This window comes from Polyodon spathula, chromosome 20, assembly GCF_017654505.1.
Source record: "Polyodon spathula isolate WHYD16114869_AA chromosome 20, ASM1765450v1, whole genome shotgun sequence".
In the NCBI taxonomy this organism is placed as follows: domain Eukaryota; kingdom Metazoa; phylum Chordata; class Actinopteri; order Acipenseriformes; family Polyodontidae; genus Polyodon; species Polyodon spathula.
Window position 1 is genome coordinate 16588082 of NC_054553.1, and position 13168 is coordinate 16601249.

Below are 13168 nucleotides of genomic sequence, written 5' to 3' on the forward strand. Positions count from 1 at the left end.
TGATCTGGGGGTGCTTCAGCAAGGCTGGAATCGGGCAGCTTTGGCATGAATCAAGCCAAGTACAAGGTTGTCCTGGAAGAAAACTTGTTTCCTTCTGCTCTGACAATGTTCCCCAACTCTGAGGATTGGTTTTTCCAGCAGGACAATGCTCCATGCCACACAGCCAGGTCAATCAAGGTGTGGATGGAGGACCACCAGATCAAGACCCTGTGATGGCCAGCCCAATCTCCAGACCTGAACCCTATTGAAAACCTCTGGAATGTGATCAAGAGGAACATGGATGGTCACAAGCCATCAAACAAAGCCGAGCTGCTTGAATTTTTGCGCCAGGAGTGGCATCAAGTCACCCAACATCAATGTGAAAGACTGGTGGAGAGCATGTGCTTGAAAATCAGGGTTATTCCACCAAATATTGATTTCTGAACTCTTCCAAAGTTAAAACATTAGTATTGTGTTGTTTAAAAATGAATCAGAACTTATTTTCTTTGCATTATTCGAGGTCTGACAACACTGCATCTTTTTTGTTATTTTGAGCAGTTGTCATTTTCTGCAAATAAATGCTCTAAATGACAATATTTTTATTTGGAATTTGGGAGAAATGTTGTCAGTAGTTTATAGAATAAAACAAAAGTGTTCATTTTACCCAAACACATACCTATAAATAGTAAAACCAGAGAAACTGATAATTTTGCAGTGGTCTCTTAATTTTTTTCCAGCACTAAAGTTCTCGAAATATATTTTTTCCAGATAATATAATATATATAGATATATATATATATAGGTGGGCTTCAAATATTTAATATATACAGTAAAAACAGCTTTGTAAAGCACTGTTTAAGAAGTTTGGGAATAATACTGATATTATTTTCATATGATAACATTTCACATATTATATTTTGCTTTATTCTATTCTAAACCAGACTTATTTTGGTTTGAGCTGAACAGTCATACATTAGCAATGAGCAGGTATTGCATTATAATACACCTACCTGACTGCGCTACATCTGAAACTGGCTTATTCGATACATAAGCAATGTGGCCGAGGATAGAGAAGATGGCAAACCCAGCGAAGATGCTCGTCGCACAATTGGTTGTACAGACAATTATTGCGTCCCAGTAGCAGTTGTTGTGAAATTTGTTGTACGACGATAGAGCCATGAGGCCTCCCCATGCCGTGGAAAGAGAAAAGAAAATTTGAGTGGCAGCATCCTTCCAAACCTTCGAATAACAAACAAAGAAAAGAAAAGAAATGGAGAGGTGAATCTGACAGCAGCAAACCAGGACACATCTTTACATGAACAGGAAGTCATTTAGAGACAACGCAAAATTAATTAGAGATCTCTCTGTGTGAAGTATATTTATGATTCAACTAGGGTAGGTCAAATTAAAACCCAGATATTAATATGTAAATTAATTATAGTATTTTAAATATACCTAACCTTTACACATTTACAAGTTAATGCAAACACCTCAATTAAAATACCAAGATTTACTTAATAATTTAACATACATTGTTTAATTAACATTCAACATTAAAATAAGACAAATCAGTTTAATAGTGCAACTTACTTTCACTTATTTAAACATGTTAAATTATGGATAGGATTTCTAAATAGCTAAGTTTTAAACTATTTAAGAGTATGTGCACAAACGTTTCAACCATATATTTGATCAGAATTAGAATTCAGAAATGCATCAATATATTCATTGGACCCAGAATTCAAAATATTTCAAACTATGGTTAATATCACATTTCATCATACACAATTTAAACAAATGAATCTTAAAATTTCTATGCATCATGGGAATTCAATAAACTTTTATAGTTACCAATCCTTTTATTTTGGAAAAAGGTTGAAGTAACCTCGAAATATCAGGAAGAAATTCCCTTGTCATTAAGCATATTTTTTACTTTAAGTTCAATTCAATTATGTTTCTTATCAAACTTAGATTACTGCTTTTGCAATTATATACAATCTCAACTAAAATAATGACTATTCTCTACAAGTCTCATTTCAGATGCAAAATTCATAAGTGTCTTGAATCTTACTGCCGTTTGTTTCCTTGTTTCAACACAGAGTGGTTTACTTTGCCTTGAGATTCCCTCAAAGAAACAAATTTCATGGCCGTGTCATCTCGTTAGCTTGTGGTCCTGTCAAGCAAAGCACAGGCAGGAGTCTATTGTGTGTAGGCTGTGTTGTGTTTTAGATGACACATGGGTCAGTCAATCATGGGGTTCCATGCAAGTTTTTTTTTTTTTTAACTCAAGACATTTACACGAGAAAAATGTCTTGTTTAAAATGCTTTTTTGGGTTTCCATTTGCTCAGTTTATTTTACTCGAGTAAACCAAACCAGGCAAATGAATGGGAAAGGTGGGGGTTGATGTGTAAAGCTTGGGCAAATATGGGTAGAGGGCATTTGAAAGGGAGGTGGCGGATACTGATGAAATGGACTGAAGTGTATCTAGGCAATGTTGGGAAGCTATAAAAAAGGCCAACAAGATGCTTGGATACATTGTGAAAAGTGTTGAATTTAAATCAAGGGAAGTAATGTTAAAACTGTACAATGCATTAATAAGACCTCATCTAGAATATTGTGTTCAGTTCTGGTCACCTCGCTATAAAAAAGATATTGCTGCTCTAGAAGGAGTGCAAAGAAGAGTGCTAGAATTATTCCGGGTTTAAAAGGCATATCATATACAGACAGGCTAAAAGAATTGAATCTATTCAATCTTGAACAAAGAAGATTACGCGGTGACCTGATTCAAGCATTCAAAATTCTAGATATTGACAATGTTTACCCAATGGACTTTTTTGATCTGAAAACAAGAAACAAGGACCAGGGGTCACAAATGGAGATTAGGTAAAGGGGCATTCAGAACAGAAAATAGGAGGCACTTTTTTACACAGAGAATTTTGAGGGTCTGGAACCAGCTCCCCAGTAATGTTGATCTAGCTGACACCCTGGGATCCTTCAAGAAGCTGCTTGATGAGATTCTGGGATCAATAAGCTACTAACAACCGAACGAGCAAGATGGGCCGAATGGCCTCCTCTCGTTTGTAAACTTCATGTTCTTATGCGGCATTAGTTTGTTCCCAAAATTGGCACTGCCTGAGGTGAGATAGGAAAGGTTACCAGAGTTGCCAAGTCTCATGAGAAAATAATAATAAAAAAAAAAACAATACTGTCTTTCAAAACAAGCCCATAACAAGCAGACCTATGTTAGGGTATGGGTGTATGCAAGTTCCAGCTAGCGACTCTCAAAAACAAGCCCAATTCTGCTTATCATATGCGGACTTGGCAACTGTGAAGGTTACCTCAGCCACCAGTTTCAATTGGACAGGAGCGATCTGAGGAATCTCGTGCTGTCAGAGGTTCTCTCCTTTCTTTAAGTTGTGTTGGATTACTATTGTGTCAATTATTAATGATGCAAACAAATAAAATACAGTCAATACATTCATTTGCAATTTTATTTGGTCAGTTCAGTAGCATCAACAATTTGTTGGATGCGCTGTTTTGGGCGATCGAGCTGACTCATAACATCCAGTTCACCAATTATATTTACTAACATGGAGGGCAGACACGTATTGTCTTTGGACATAGCTGGGATCAAAAAAAAAAGGACGGAATTAATTCAGTTAGACATTTAAGCAACAAGGGTATTCTCAAACAGCTGCATTCATACTGTAACACAGGAATAATGCAGTTCATGGTATGTGGTTTTATACAGAACTGTAAATAACAGCATGCCAGACCAGACACAGCAAAAGAAAATAATAAAAAAGCTGCCCGCATTATCATTAAGGTGAACTACACCACTGCTAACCGTAAAATCTCCCATCAGCCACTGCTTTCTGCCATCTTGGGATCCACAGTAACAACTGACCTGCTCCCTTGCAATATTTACAGTTAAGTATAAACACTCTCATTAACATTTACATGTGAAATGTAAGTTTCCATGCAAAACTGGGCATGGATTTCCTGTGTGTTTCGTCATTCACACGAGTAAAGGAAATTTACAACATCCCTCTCTTTAGTCATTTTTTTCGGCCACAAACCTGATTTACCAGAGTAATTCTTCCAAACGTGTACGTGCATCACCATTTCACGTGTAAATGGACCTGCATGGAAACCCCATGAATGATGTTATTTTTGGTGTGTACCTCAAAGATGTTACTTTTTCTGGAGTGCATATTGTGTGTGTGTTTTCAGTTTTATGTCCTTGGAAAAGAGGCAGGCCATTCCCACATTTTTTCAATCACATAGCTCCTCCCATTTCCTGAAAACAAAGCTTTTTCAGACTGAACAGTTTGAATCGTCATAACTCTTTAGTTATTTATATTTCCATGACAATTTTTTTTTCATTCTCCTAGAGTCATTGCACACACTGACAAATATTTTTCTGTATGTTTCATTTTTGAATTTTTTGTTGTTTTGTTTTAAGTTTTAACCATTCATTAGTCAGATATTGTAAATTTAAGCGTTCCCAGTAATATCGTTAATTTCAATATGTTTAAAATCCTCCGTTGTAGTCCAATAAAATTACATTGAAAGTGTCTCAAGCAACACTATCCATTGTCCACAAGAGGGCACTGTGAAATTTTGGCTGGGAATTTATTTTGGATTTATTGGCGGTTTTGATTGGATCACCAGTAATAATTCCACTGATCAGAGGGTTGCACACAGTGCTTTTTAGAGTGATCCCACCCTCTGACAGACTGGTATGCAGAACAGGTTAAGTGAGCGCTGACAAGGGAAAGAATGAGCCAGATGCCAAAGTGAATATGAGAACAGCAGTGATGAAGCCAATTTTGCTTGAAAACATTAAAAGTAGACCGGACATTTCCATCCTCGGCTCATTGCGCACCAGCGACCCCTGTAGTCTGGCCGGACGCCTGCGGGCTTGCCTGTAAGCTGCCTAGAGCTGCGTTGTCCAACGACGCTGTAACTCTGAGGTGGCTGCACAGTGAATCTGCAGTGTAAAAAAAAACGGTCGACTGATGGCACACACTTTTCGCTGTTCCCGAGTTACCGAGTTAGCGAAAAATCCCAGTTAAATTTACTTAAATCCTTTTGTTTTAGATATAATATATTTAACTATATTATAATGACTTTTTCCACACCTATATAAACAGGATGTCATTGTCAGATATTTAAAATGAACAGAATGTCATTGTCACATGTCTTTAAATGATATTTCAAAACTAAGTGAAATTATTTATTAAAGGGATCTCAAAGTGATCATTTTAACATCTCTTAACTCCAAATTTCCAGTTTATCACTGGAAACAATATGTCAAGGCCAATCATAATATGAATCAATAAATACAAATGTATTTATTGATTATCTCATGACGCACGTGCAACAACATATGAAATGAGTGAGTAAGAGAAAAGCAATATACAAGTGTATGTTAATAAACTACAATAATAAACTGACAAACGATAGGTTGAGGATGCAACCCCGGTTCCCTGAAAGAGAAAATAACCATCAAGGTATGGGATATTGCCGTCAGGCAGTAGGATTGAATGAGCTTTATAGAAAAGTTGCCGATAGGCCTCCACGCGAGCTGATGTGTAAGCCCGCCCCCCTGGGAGCTTAGTATAGGCAGCGCGCGGAGACTCTCTTCCTCTTTTGCTCTTCAGGCCGTGAAGGCTTCCTGAGTGACCTCGCGGCTTGATGGTTATTTTCTCTTTCAGGGAACCGGGATTGCATCCACAACCTATCGTTCCCTTTCAATTAAAAAATAACCATCAAGGTATGGGAACAGTGTACCCAAGCCGTCGCGAGGGAGGATTCTCGGCAGTAGGACAGACTTACGTCATAACACAACTACGTGGGCAATACATCTAGGCGTATGCGGAGCTGTGCCTCAGCGTCTATGCTTGCAATGACACCTGTCCTAAGGTGGGGTATTAAACACTACATTGGCATCCTGAGGTGCGTCTTCAACTGCCCTGGCAGTCGAAGGCCTGCAGACTTATAGGCTAATTTAATAGCATTCACAATCCAGTGAGAAAGGCGTTGTTTTGACAAAGGCTGACCCAAGGTCTTAGAACCATGGCATATGAACAGTTGTGTTCACGGTCATTGTACGGTCAATATAACACCTCAATGCCCGCACAGGGCAGAGCATGTGTAACCATTGTTCCTCTGGAGAGGAAGAGGGAGGAGGATGGAACGCCATCAACTCAACCGGCTGGTTCATGTGGAACGGAGATATAACCTTTGGTAAAAAGGCTGGATTTGGGCACATGGAGACCTTAGAACCGTCTCCTGCGAAGCGGATACATGAAGGATGCACTGACAGTGCATGTAACTCGCTGACGCGTTTTGCTGACACTACTGACAGAAAAAATGCAGTTTTTATAGACATGAGCTTCATATCGACTGTGTGGAGAGGCTCGAACGGTGCCTTGGTAACGGCTTCTAGCACCACGTCAAGGCTCCATGACGATAATTTGGTCGTTCTTGGAGGTCGCGAGCGTCTTGCGCCTTTAAGGAACTGAGATGCCAGAAAATGGCAACCTGGTGATAATCCGTCAATTCGTACATAGCAAGCTGATATGGCAGCTAAATACACTTTAAGTGTAGAGGGAGACTTCCCTTCATCTAACAGTTTCTGTAGAAACTGTAATATCACTGCCATAGGACAAGAGATTGGGTCATGGCACCCCGCCAGACACCAATCCTGAAACAGCTGCCATTTGTACGCATACTGCGACCTAGTAGAGGGCACCCTAGCATGCCGGAAGCCCTAAGGCTGACAGGCGCTCCCGCTCAGGGGCCAAGCCCATAGCTGCATGAGCTTGGGGTTTGGATGCCAAAGCCATCCTTCGGCCTGGGACAATAGGTCTGCTCGCAGGGGAAGCTCCCGTGGTTGACTGTGCAGTAACTGCACCATGTTCGGAAACCAAATTCTCCAAGGCCACCAAGGAGAGATCAAAATCACTGTTGCTTGCTCTACCCTGACCTTCTTTATGAGGGCCGGGAGCATTGGAATCGGTGGAAACGCATATGGGAGGACTGGCGGCCATTCGTGAGCCAGTGCATCGACTCCTAGGGGGCTGTCGGGGTCCCTCACTGAGAACCATAGGGGGCAGTGCATGGTCTCTCGCGAAGCAAAGAGATCCACTTGCGCTATGCCGAACCATTCCCATATGTGTTTTACCACCTGAGGGTGGAGACGCCATTCCCCTGCCAGAGGACCTCCTCTGGATAGGAGGTCCGCTGCGTAATTGGCTCTGCCCGGTAGGTGAACCTCGTGCAGAGAAGTCAAACGTGGCTGTGCCCATAGCAACAGCCGTGTTACCGTTCGGTGAAGGTGGGGGGACCGTAGGCCGCCCTGGCGGTTGATATAAGCCACAACCGTGGTGTTGTCCGACCGCACCAACACGTGCTTGTCTAGGAGCACTGGCAAGAAGTGCCGAAGGGCGAGGTCCACTGCTCTGAGTTCCAGAGCATTGATGTGGGCTGACCTCCAGGGTCGACAAGGTCGCTTCCATGGACACTGAATCCAGATGCAGACACGAATTCGGTCTGTTGGCTTGGCACAAGGCGACTCTTCTCTGAATTGACCTTCAGACCCAGCCGCTGCAGATGGTCCGTAACCATCATTGTGTGCTGTGCCAGCTACACCCTGCTCTGGAATGCAAAACGCAGATACTTCCTGTGACCCGGACAGATGGGAATGTGAAAGTACGCATCTGTCAGGTTCACGGTGGTAAACCAGTTGCCGTGTCGGACTGACTGGATGATGTGCCTGTGCGTAAGCATCCTGAACGATAACCGCCGTAGGTATCTGTTCAGTACTCGCAGATCTAAAATAGGGTGGAACCCGCTGTCCTTTTTGGGCACTAGGAAGTATTTGGAATAGAACCCCTGGTCGATCAGAGCTGGGTCTACTTGTTGAATGGCCAGCTTCCTGAGCAGTGCCTGTATCTCCACATTCAGAGCTGAGGACTGAACTGAGTCCTTCACTGCAGTTACAACCACCCCACTGAAAGAGGGGGGGAGACTTTAATCAGAACTGAAGGGTGTACCCGGTGGAAATGGTTTTGTGCACCCATATGTCGTTGGTGCATTGTTGCCAGAACTGGAGCTGTGGAACAGTATAGGGGTGGGCTAATAGCTGCCTGGATGTCTCAGGGCTGCTTTGGTTGTGCTCGCTCACGAGGGGCCTGGCCAGAGCCCCAAGGGTGTGACCTGTCACCTCCTCTAGGGCGCCATTCTACGCGCTGTGGTCCAGAAAATGGAGGCTGACCGCGCACTGCTGCAGCTGATGGAGGTGTCTTAGCACCCCACGGCCGCGGTAGGTGCTGTGGTGGTGTTTTTCGCCACTGATGCTTCTGTTGGCACTTAAGCTGGAAAGGTTTATCTCCTCCACCGCTGGGCCAAACGTGTGCCCCAGTGTGATGGGGGCGTCTAGAAACAGGGCCTTGTCAGGCTCTTGGACTCTCGCCTGCGAGAGCCAGAGCTGCCTTCTGGCGACCACTAGAGACGAAATACTCCTGCACTGGGCCCAAGCACTTAGCTGGGCTATTTTAACAAGGAATTGGGCGATCAACGCCAATTCCGTTCTCAAAGACGCCGAAAGGTGCTCAGGGAGGTCTTTCGCCAGCGACGCCTGGTAGACTGACAGGAGGCTGGCTACGTTGAACAGTCTGACTGCCTCTGTAGCTGCTGCATATCTCTTCTTCAAATGGAGGCATGCCACACAGTCCTCATGCGGGTCGCTCGCCAGCAATTTAGCCTGGCAGGTGATGCAACGATGAAACCCAGACATCTTGATGATGGGATGCATCGCTGTGTCTTGATTAATGCGCTGAATGTCGAGGTACGTGTACCGAGCGGCGAGGTGTTGAAGTACCGAGCGGCGAACGCAGAAGGTCGAGCGTCGAGGTGCATGTACTGCGTGCGTAGAGTGTTAAGCGCAGAGCGTCGAGGTGTTAATGCACCGAGTGTCGAGCGTGGAAACGTCGAGCATTGAGGTGCGTGCGCTGAGCATCGGAGCACCGGACGTCGAGGTGCGTGCACCGAGCATCAAGGTATTAATGCACTGAGCGTCGAGCGCAGGAGCATCGAGCGTCGAGGTGTGTGCGCCAAATATCGAAGCACCAAGTGTCGAGGTGCGTGCACCGAGCGTCAAGGTATTAATGCACTGAGCGTCGAGGTGCGTGCGCCAAGCTTCGAGGTGCGTGCAGCGAGCGTCGATGTATTAATGCACCGAGCGTCGATCGCGGGAGCGTCGAGGTACGTGTGCCGAGCGTCGAAGCGCTGAGGTGCGTGCACCAAGCGTCGAGGCGTCGATGCAGCAAGCGTCGAATGCGGGAGCGTCGAGCGTTGAACTGCTGACCGTTGAGCGCCAAAGCGCCGAGCGTCAAGGTGCGTGCACCGAGCCCCAAGTGCCGAGGCACTAAGCACAAAGCGGCGAAGCACTGCTCTGAAGCGCCGAGGCGCTGACACTAGAAACACCGAAGTGTGTGTACTGAGAGTAAAGACGCTATGCACTAGACGCCTAAGCGTCAGCTGACCAGCAGAGTGGAGACGCTAAGTGCTGGTACAGTGTCTTTAGTCTAAAAGACAAAGGAGCTGTGTTATACTTACCTGTTGGTAAGGGGCAAGTGAAGTTGTCATTGGTGGTAGTCTTCCTTATGTATTTGAACAACAACTCAGGTAAGACAACCATTAAATGTATTTATCTAAATGCTAGAAGTATCAGAAACAAAATTCTAGAACTTGAAGCTACTGCACTAACAGGTAACTATGATGTGATAGGTGTTACAGAAACTTGTTTATCTGAGAGTGATGGGGACGAATATAATATTTGTGGGTATACACTGTATAGGAAAGACAGGCAGGACAGAAGAGGAGGAGGGGTAGCGCTATACATAAGAAACAGTCTTGAAGCCCAGGTGTTAAACCTGGACAAAGAAAATAAAACCGAATCAATATGGGTCAGAATAACAGACAAAAATTCAAAAGGCATAATAATAGGAGCATGCTATAGACCGCCAGATTCAGACGGTGAGCACAATAATCTGTTATACAATGACATTAGAAATGTATGTAGCAAAGGAGAAGCCATACTAATGGGGGATTTCAACTTCCCCCAAATAAAATGGGAAAACCCGGTGGGTAGCGCGAAGGATGAAATAGAAATGGTGGAAATGACAAATGACTGCTTCCTAACACAATTTGTGAAGGCACCCACTAGAGGGGAGGCATGCCTTGATTTAGTCTTTTCAAATAACGAAGATAGAATAACTAAAACAGAGGTCAGAGAACCACTGGCAAACTCAGACCACAACATGGTCTCATTTGAAGTGTTTTTTAAATCCTCAAAAGTAAAGACTAAAGCTAAGGTTTACAATTTTAGAAAAGCAAACTATGAAGGTATGAAACAGAGACTAACAGAAGTAGATTGGAGTAAAATAGAGAAAACACCCACAGAAGAAGGATGGTTGTTCTTCAAAAACGTAGTACTAGAGGCGCAAAACAATTATATCCCTAAAGTAGACAAATCTAAATGTAAAACTAAATTGCCAAAATGGTTTAATAGATCAATTAAAAAAAATATTCAGCGAAAAAAGGCACTTTACAGAGCATTAAAAAAGGACCAAAAAGAAAGTACACAGAAAGAGTACACAGAACTGCAAATGCAAGTCAAAAAGGAAGTTAGAAAGGCCAAGAGAGAAATAGAAATGAACATTGCTAAGGGAGCTAAAACCAATTCCAAAATGTTTTTCCAATATTACAACAGCAAGAGAACATTCAAAGAGGAGATTAAATGTTTAAGAGATACAAATGGCAAAATCGTAGAGGAAGAAAAAAAAATAGCAAATATGTTAAATGATTACTTTTCACAAGTTTTTACAAAGGAAGATACTGACAACATGCCCCACATGTCATCCAGTTCCTATCCAGTTTTAAATAACTTTAGCATAACTGAGGCAGAAGTGTTAAAGGGACTAGGAGCTCTTAAAATAAACAAATCCCCTGGGCCGGATGAGATCCTCCCAGTAGTACTCAAAGAAATGAAAGAAGTAATTTACAAACCGCTAACCAAGATCATGCAGCAGTCTCTTGACACAGGGGTGGTACCGACAGACTGGAAAATTGCAAACGTAATACCGATCCACAAAAAGGGAAACAAAACTGAACCAGGTAACTACAGACCAGTAAGCCTGACTTCTATTATATGCAAACTTATGGAAACTATAATAAGAGCCAAAATGGAAAATTACCTATATGGTAACAGGGTACTGGGAGACAGTCAACATGGTTTTAGGAAAGGGAGATCGTGCCTAACTAACTTGCTTGATTTTTTTGAGGATGCAACATCGATAATGGATAATTGCAAAGCATATGACATGGTTTATTTAGATTTCCAGAAAGCTTTTGACAAAGTCCCGCACAAAAGATTAATTCTCAAACTGAACGCAGTTGGGATTCAAGGAAACACATGTACATGGATTAGGGAGTGGTTAACATGTAGAAAACAGAAAGTACTGATTAGAGGAAAAACCTCAGAATGGAGTGTGGTAACCAGCGGTGTACCACAGGGATCAGTATTAGGTCCTCTGCTATTCCTAATCTACATTAATGATTTAGATTCTGGTATAGTAAGCAAACTTGTTAAATTTGCAGACGACACAAAAGTAGGAGGAGTGGCAAACACTGTTGCAGCAGCAAAGGTCATTCAAAATGATCTAGACAAGATTCAGAACTGGGCAGACACATGGCAAATGACATTTAATAGAGAAAAGTGTAAGGTACTGCACGCAGGAAATAAAAATGTACATTATAAATATCATATGGGAGATATTGAAATTGGAGAAGGAATCTATGAAAAAGACCTAGGAGTTTTTGTTGACTCAGAAATGTCTTCATCTAGACAATGTGGGGAAGCTATAAAAAAGGCTAACAAGATACTCGGATACATTGTGAAAAGTGTTGAATTTAAATCAAGGGAAGTAATGTTAAAACTGTACAATGCACTAGTAAGACCTCATCTTGAATATTGTGTTGCAGTTCTGGTCACCTCGCTATAAAAAAGATATTGCTGCTCTAGAAAGAGTGCAAAGAAGAGCGACCAGAATTATTCCGGGCTTAAAAGGCATGTCATATGCAGACAGGCTAAAAGAATTGAATCTGTTCAGTCTTGAACAAAGAAGACTACGTGGCGACCTAATTCAAGCATTCAAAATTCTAAAAGGTATTGACAGTGTCGACGCAAGGGACTTTTTCAGCCTGAAAAAAGAAACAAGGACCAGGGGTCACAAATGGAGTTTAGAAAAAGGGGCATTCAGAACAGAAAATAGGAGACACTTTTTTACACAGAGAATTGTGAGGGTCTGGAATCAACTCCCCAGTAATGTTGTTGAAGCTGACACCCTGGGATCCTTCAAGAAGCTGCTTGATGAGATTTTGGGATCAATAAGCTACTAACAACCAAACGAGCAAGATGGGCCGAATGGCCTCCTCTCGTTTGTAAACTTTCTTATGTTCTTATGTTCTTATGTATGGGGAATTTTTTTTTTTTTTTTTGAGGAACTGCAGCTGCACTGAGTGCAGGATATGGTAGTGTAGCTACCGAAGACAGCAACCACTCGGTGGGATGAACAAAAGCCGCGGGTGGTAGTTTGAGAGCGACTGCGAGTAGCAGTCTAACTCCGGGTCTGGCGCGGGGCGAGACCGAGGCTGCAAATTGCGTGGCCTACAGGCGCGCAACGTGTCCTCTAAACTCTATTCGATGCCTGTTAGGGAGTTATAGACAAGCAAAAAACCAAACAAAAATATATATAACAAAATATATGTATATATAAACAATATGAAGGAATAAGGAAGACGAAGGGCTAACATGGAAAGAACTTGATGCTGAGGCAAAGCGTGAAAGGAAAATATATAATATAAAATTGTATATATAGTGCTCAAAGGAGCAAACACAGAAATCAACTCAGAGAAGGGGCGGTAGCCAGCTTCTCAGCTCAAGGCTGTCGAGTACAATCAGTGAAGTAAAATCTCACAGAGAGAACTTACGAACTCAGAGTCCTACAGAGGCTGAAGGTAAAAGAGGAAGAGAGTCTCTGCGCGTTGCGTATAGTAAGCTCCCAGGGGGACGGGCTTGCACGTCAGCTCGCGCGAATGCCTATTGGCGGCTTTACT

General features: G+C 42.7%; 1 protein-coding gene across 2 annotated transcripts in view; it reads right to left on the minus strand.

Moving 5' to 3' along the window:
- slc6a14 (solute carrier family 6 member 14) overlaps positions 1 to 13168 on the minus strand; it is a 78012-nt gene that overhangs the window by 38589 nt on the left and 26255 nt on the right. For both annotated transcript variants that reach the window (XM_041219958.1, XM_041219957.1), the window contains exon 8: positions 990 to 1218. In XM_041219958.1, coding sequence (XP_041075892.1) covers positions 990 to 1218 — 229 coding nt within the window. The remainder of the gene's footprint in view (positions 1 to 989; positions 1219 to 13168) is intronic.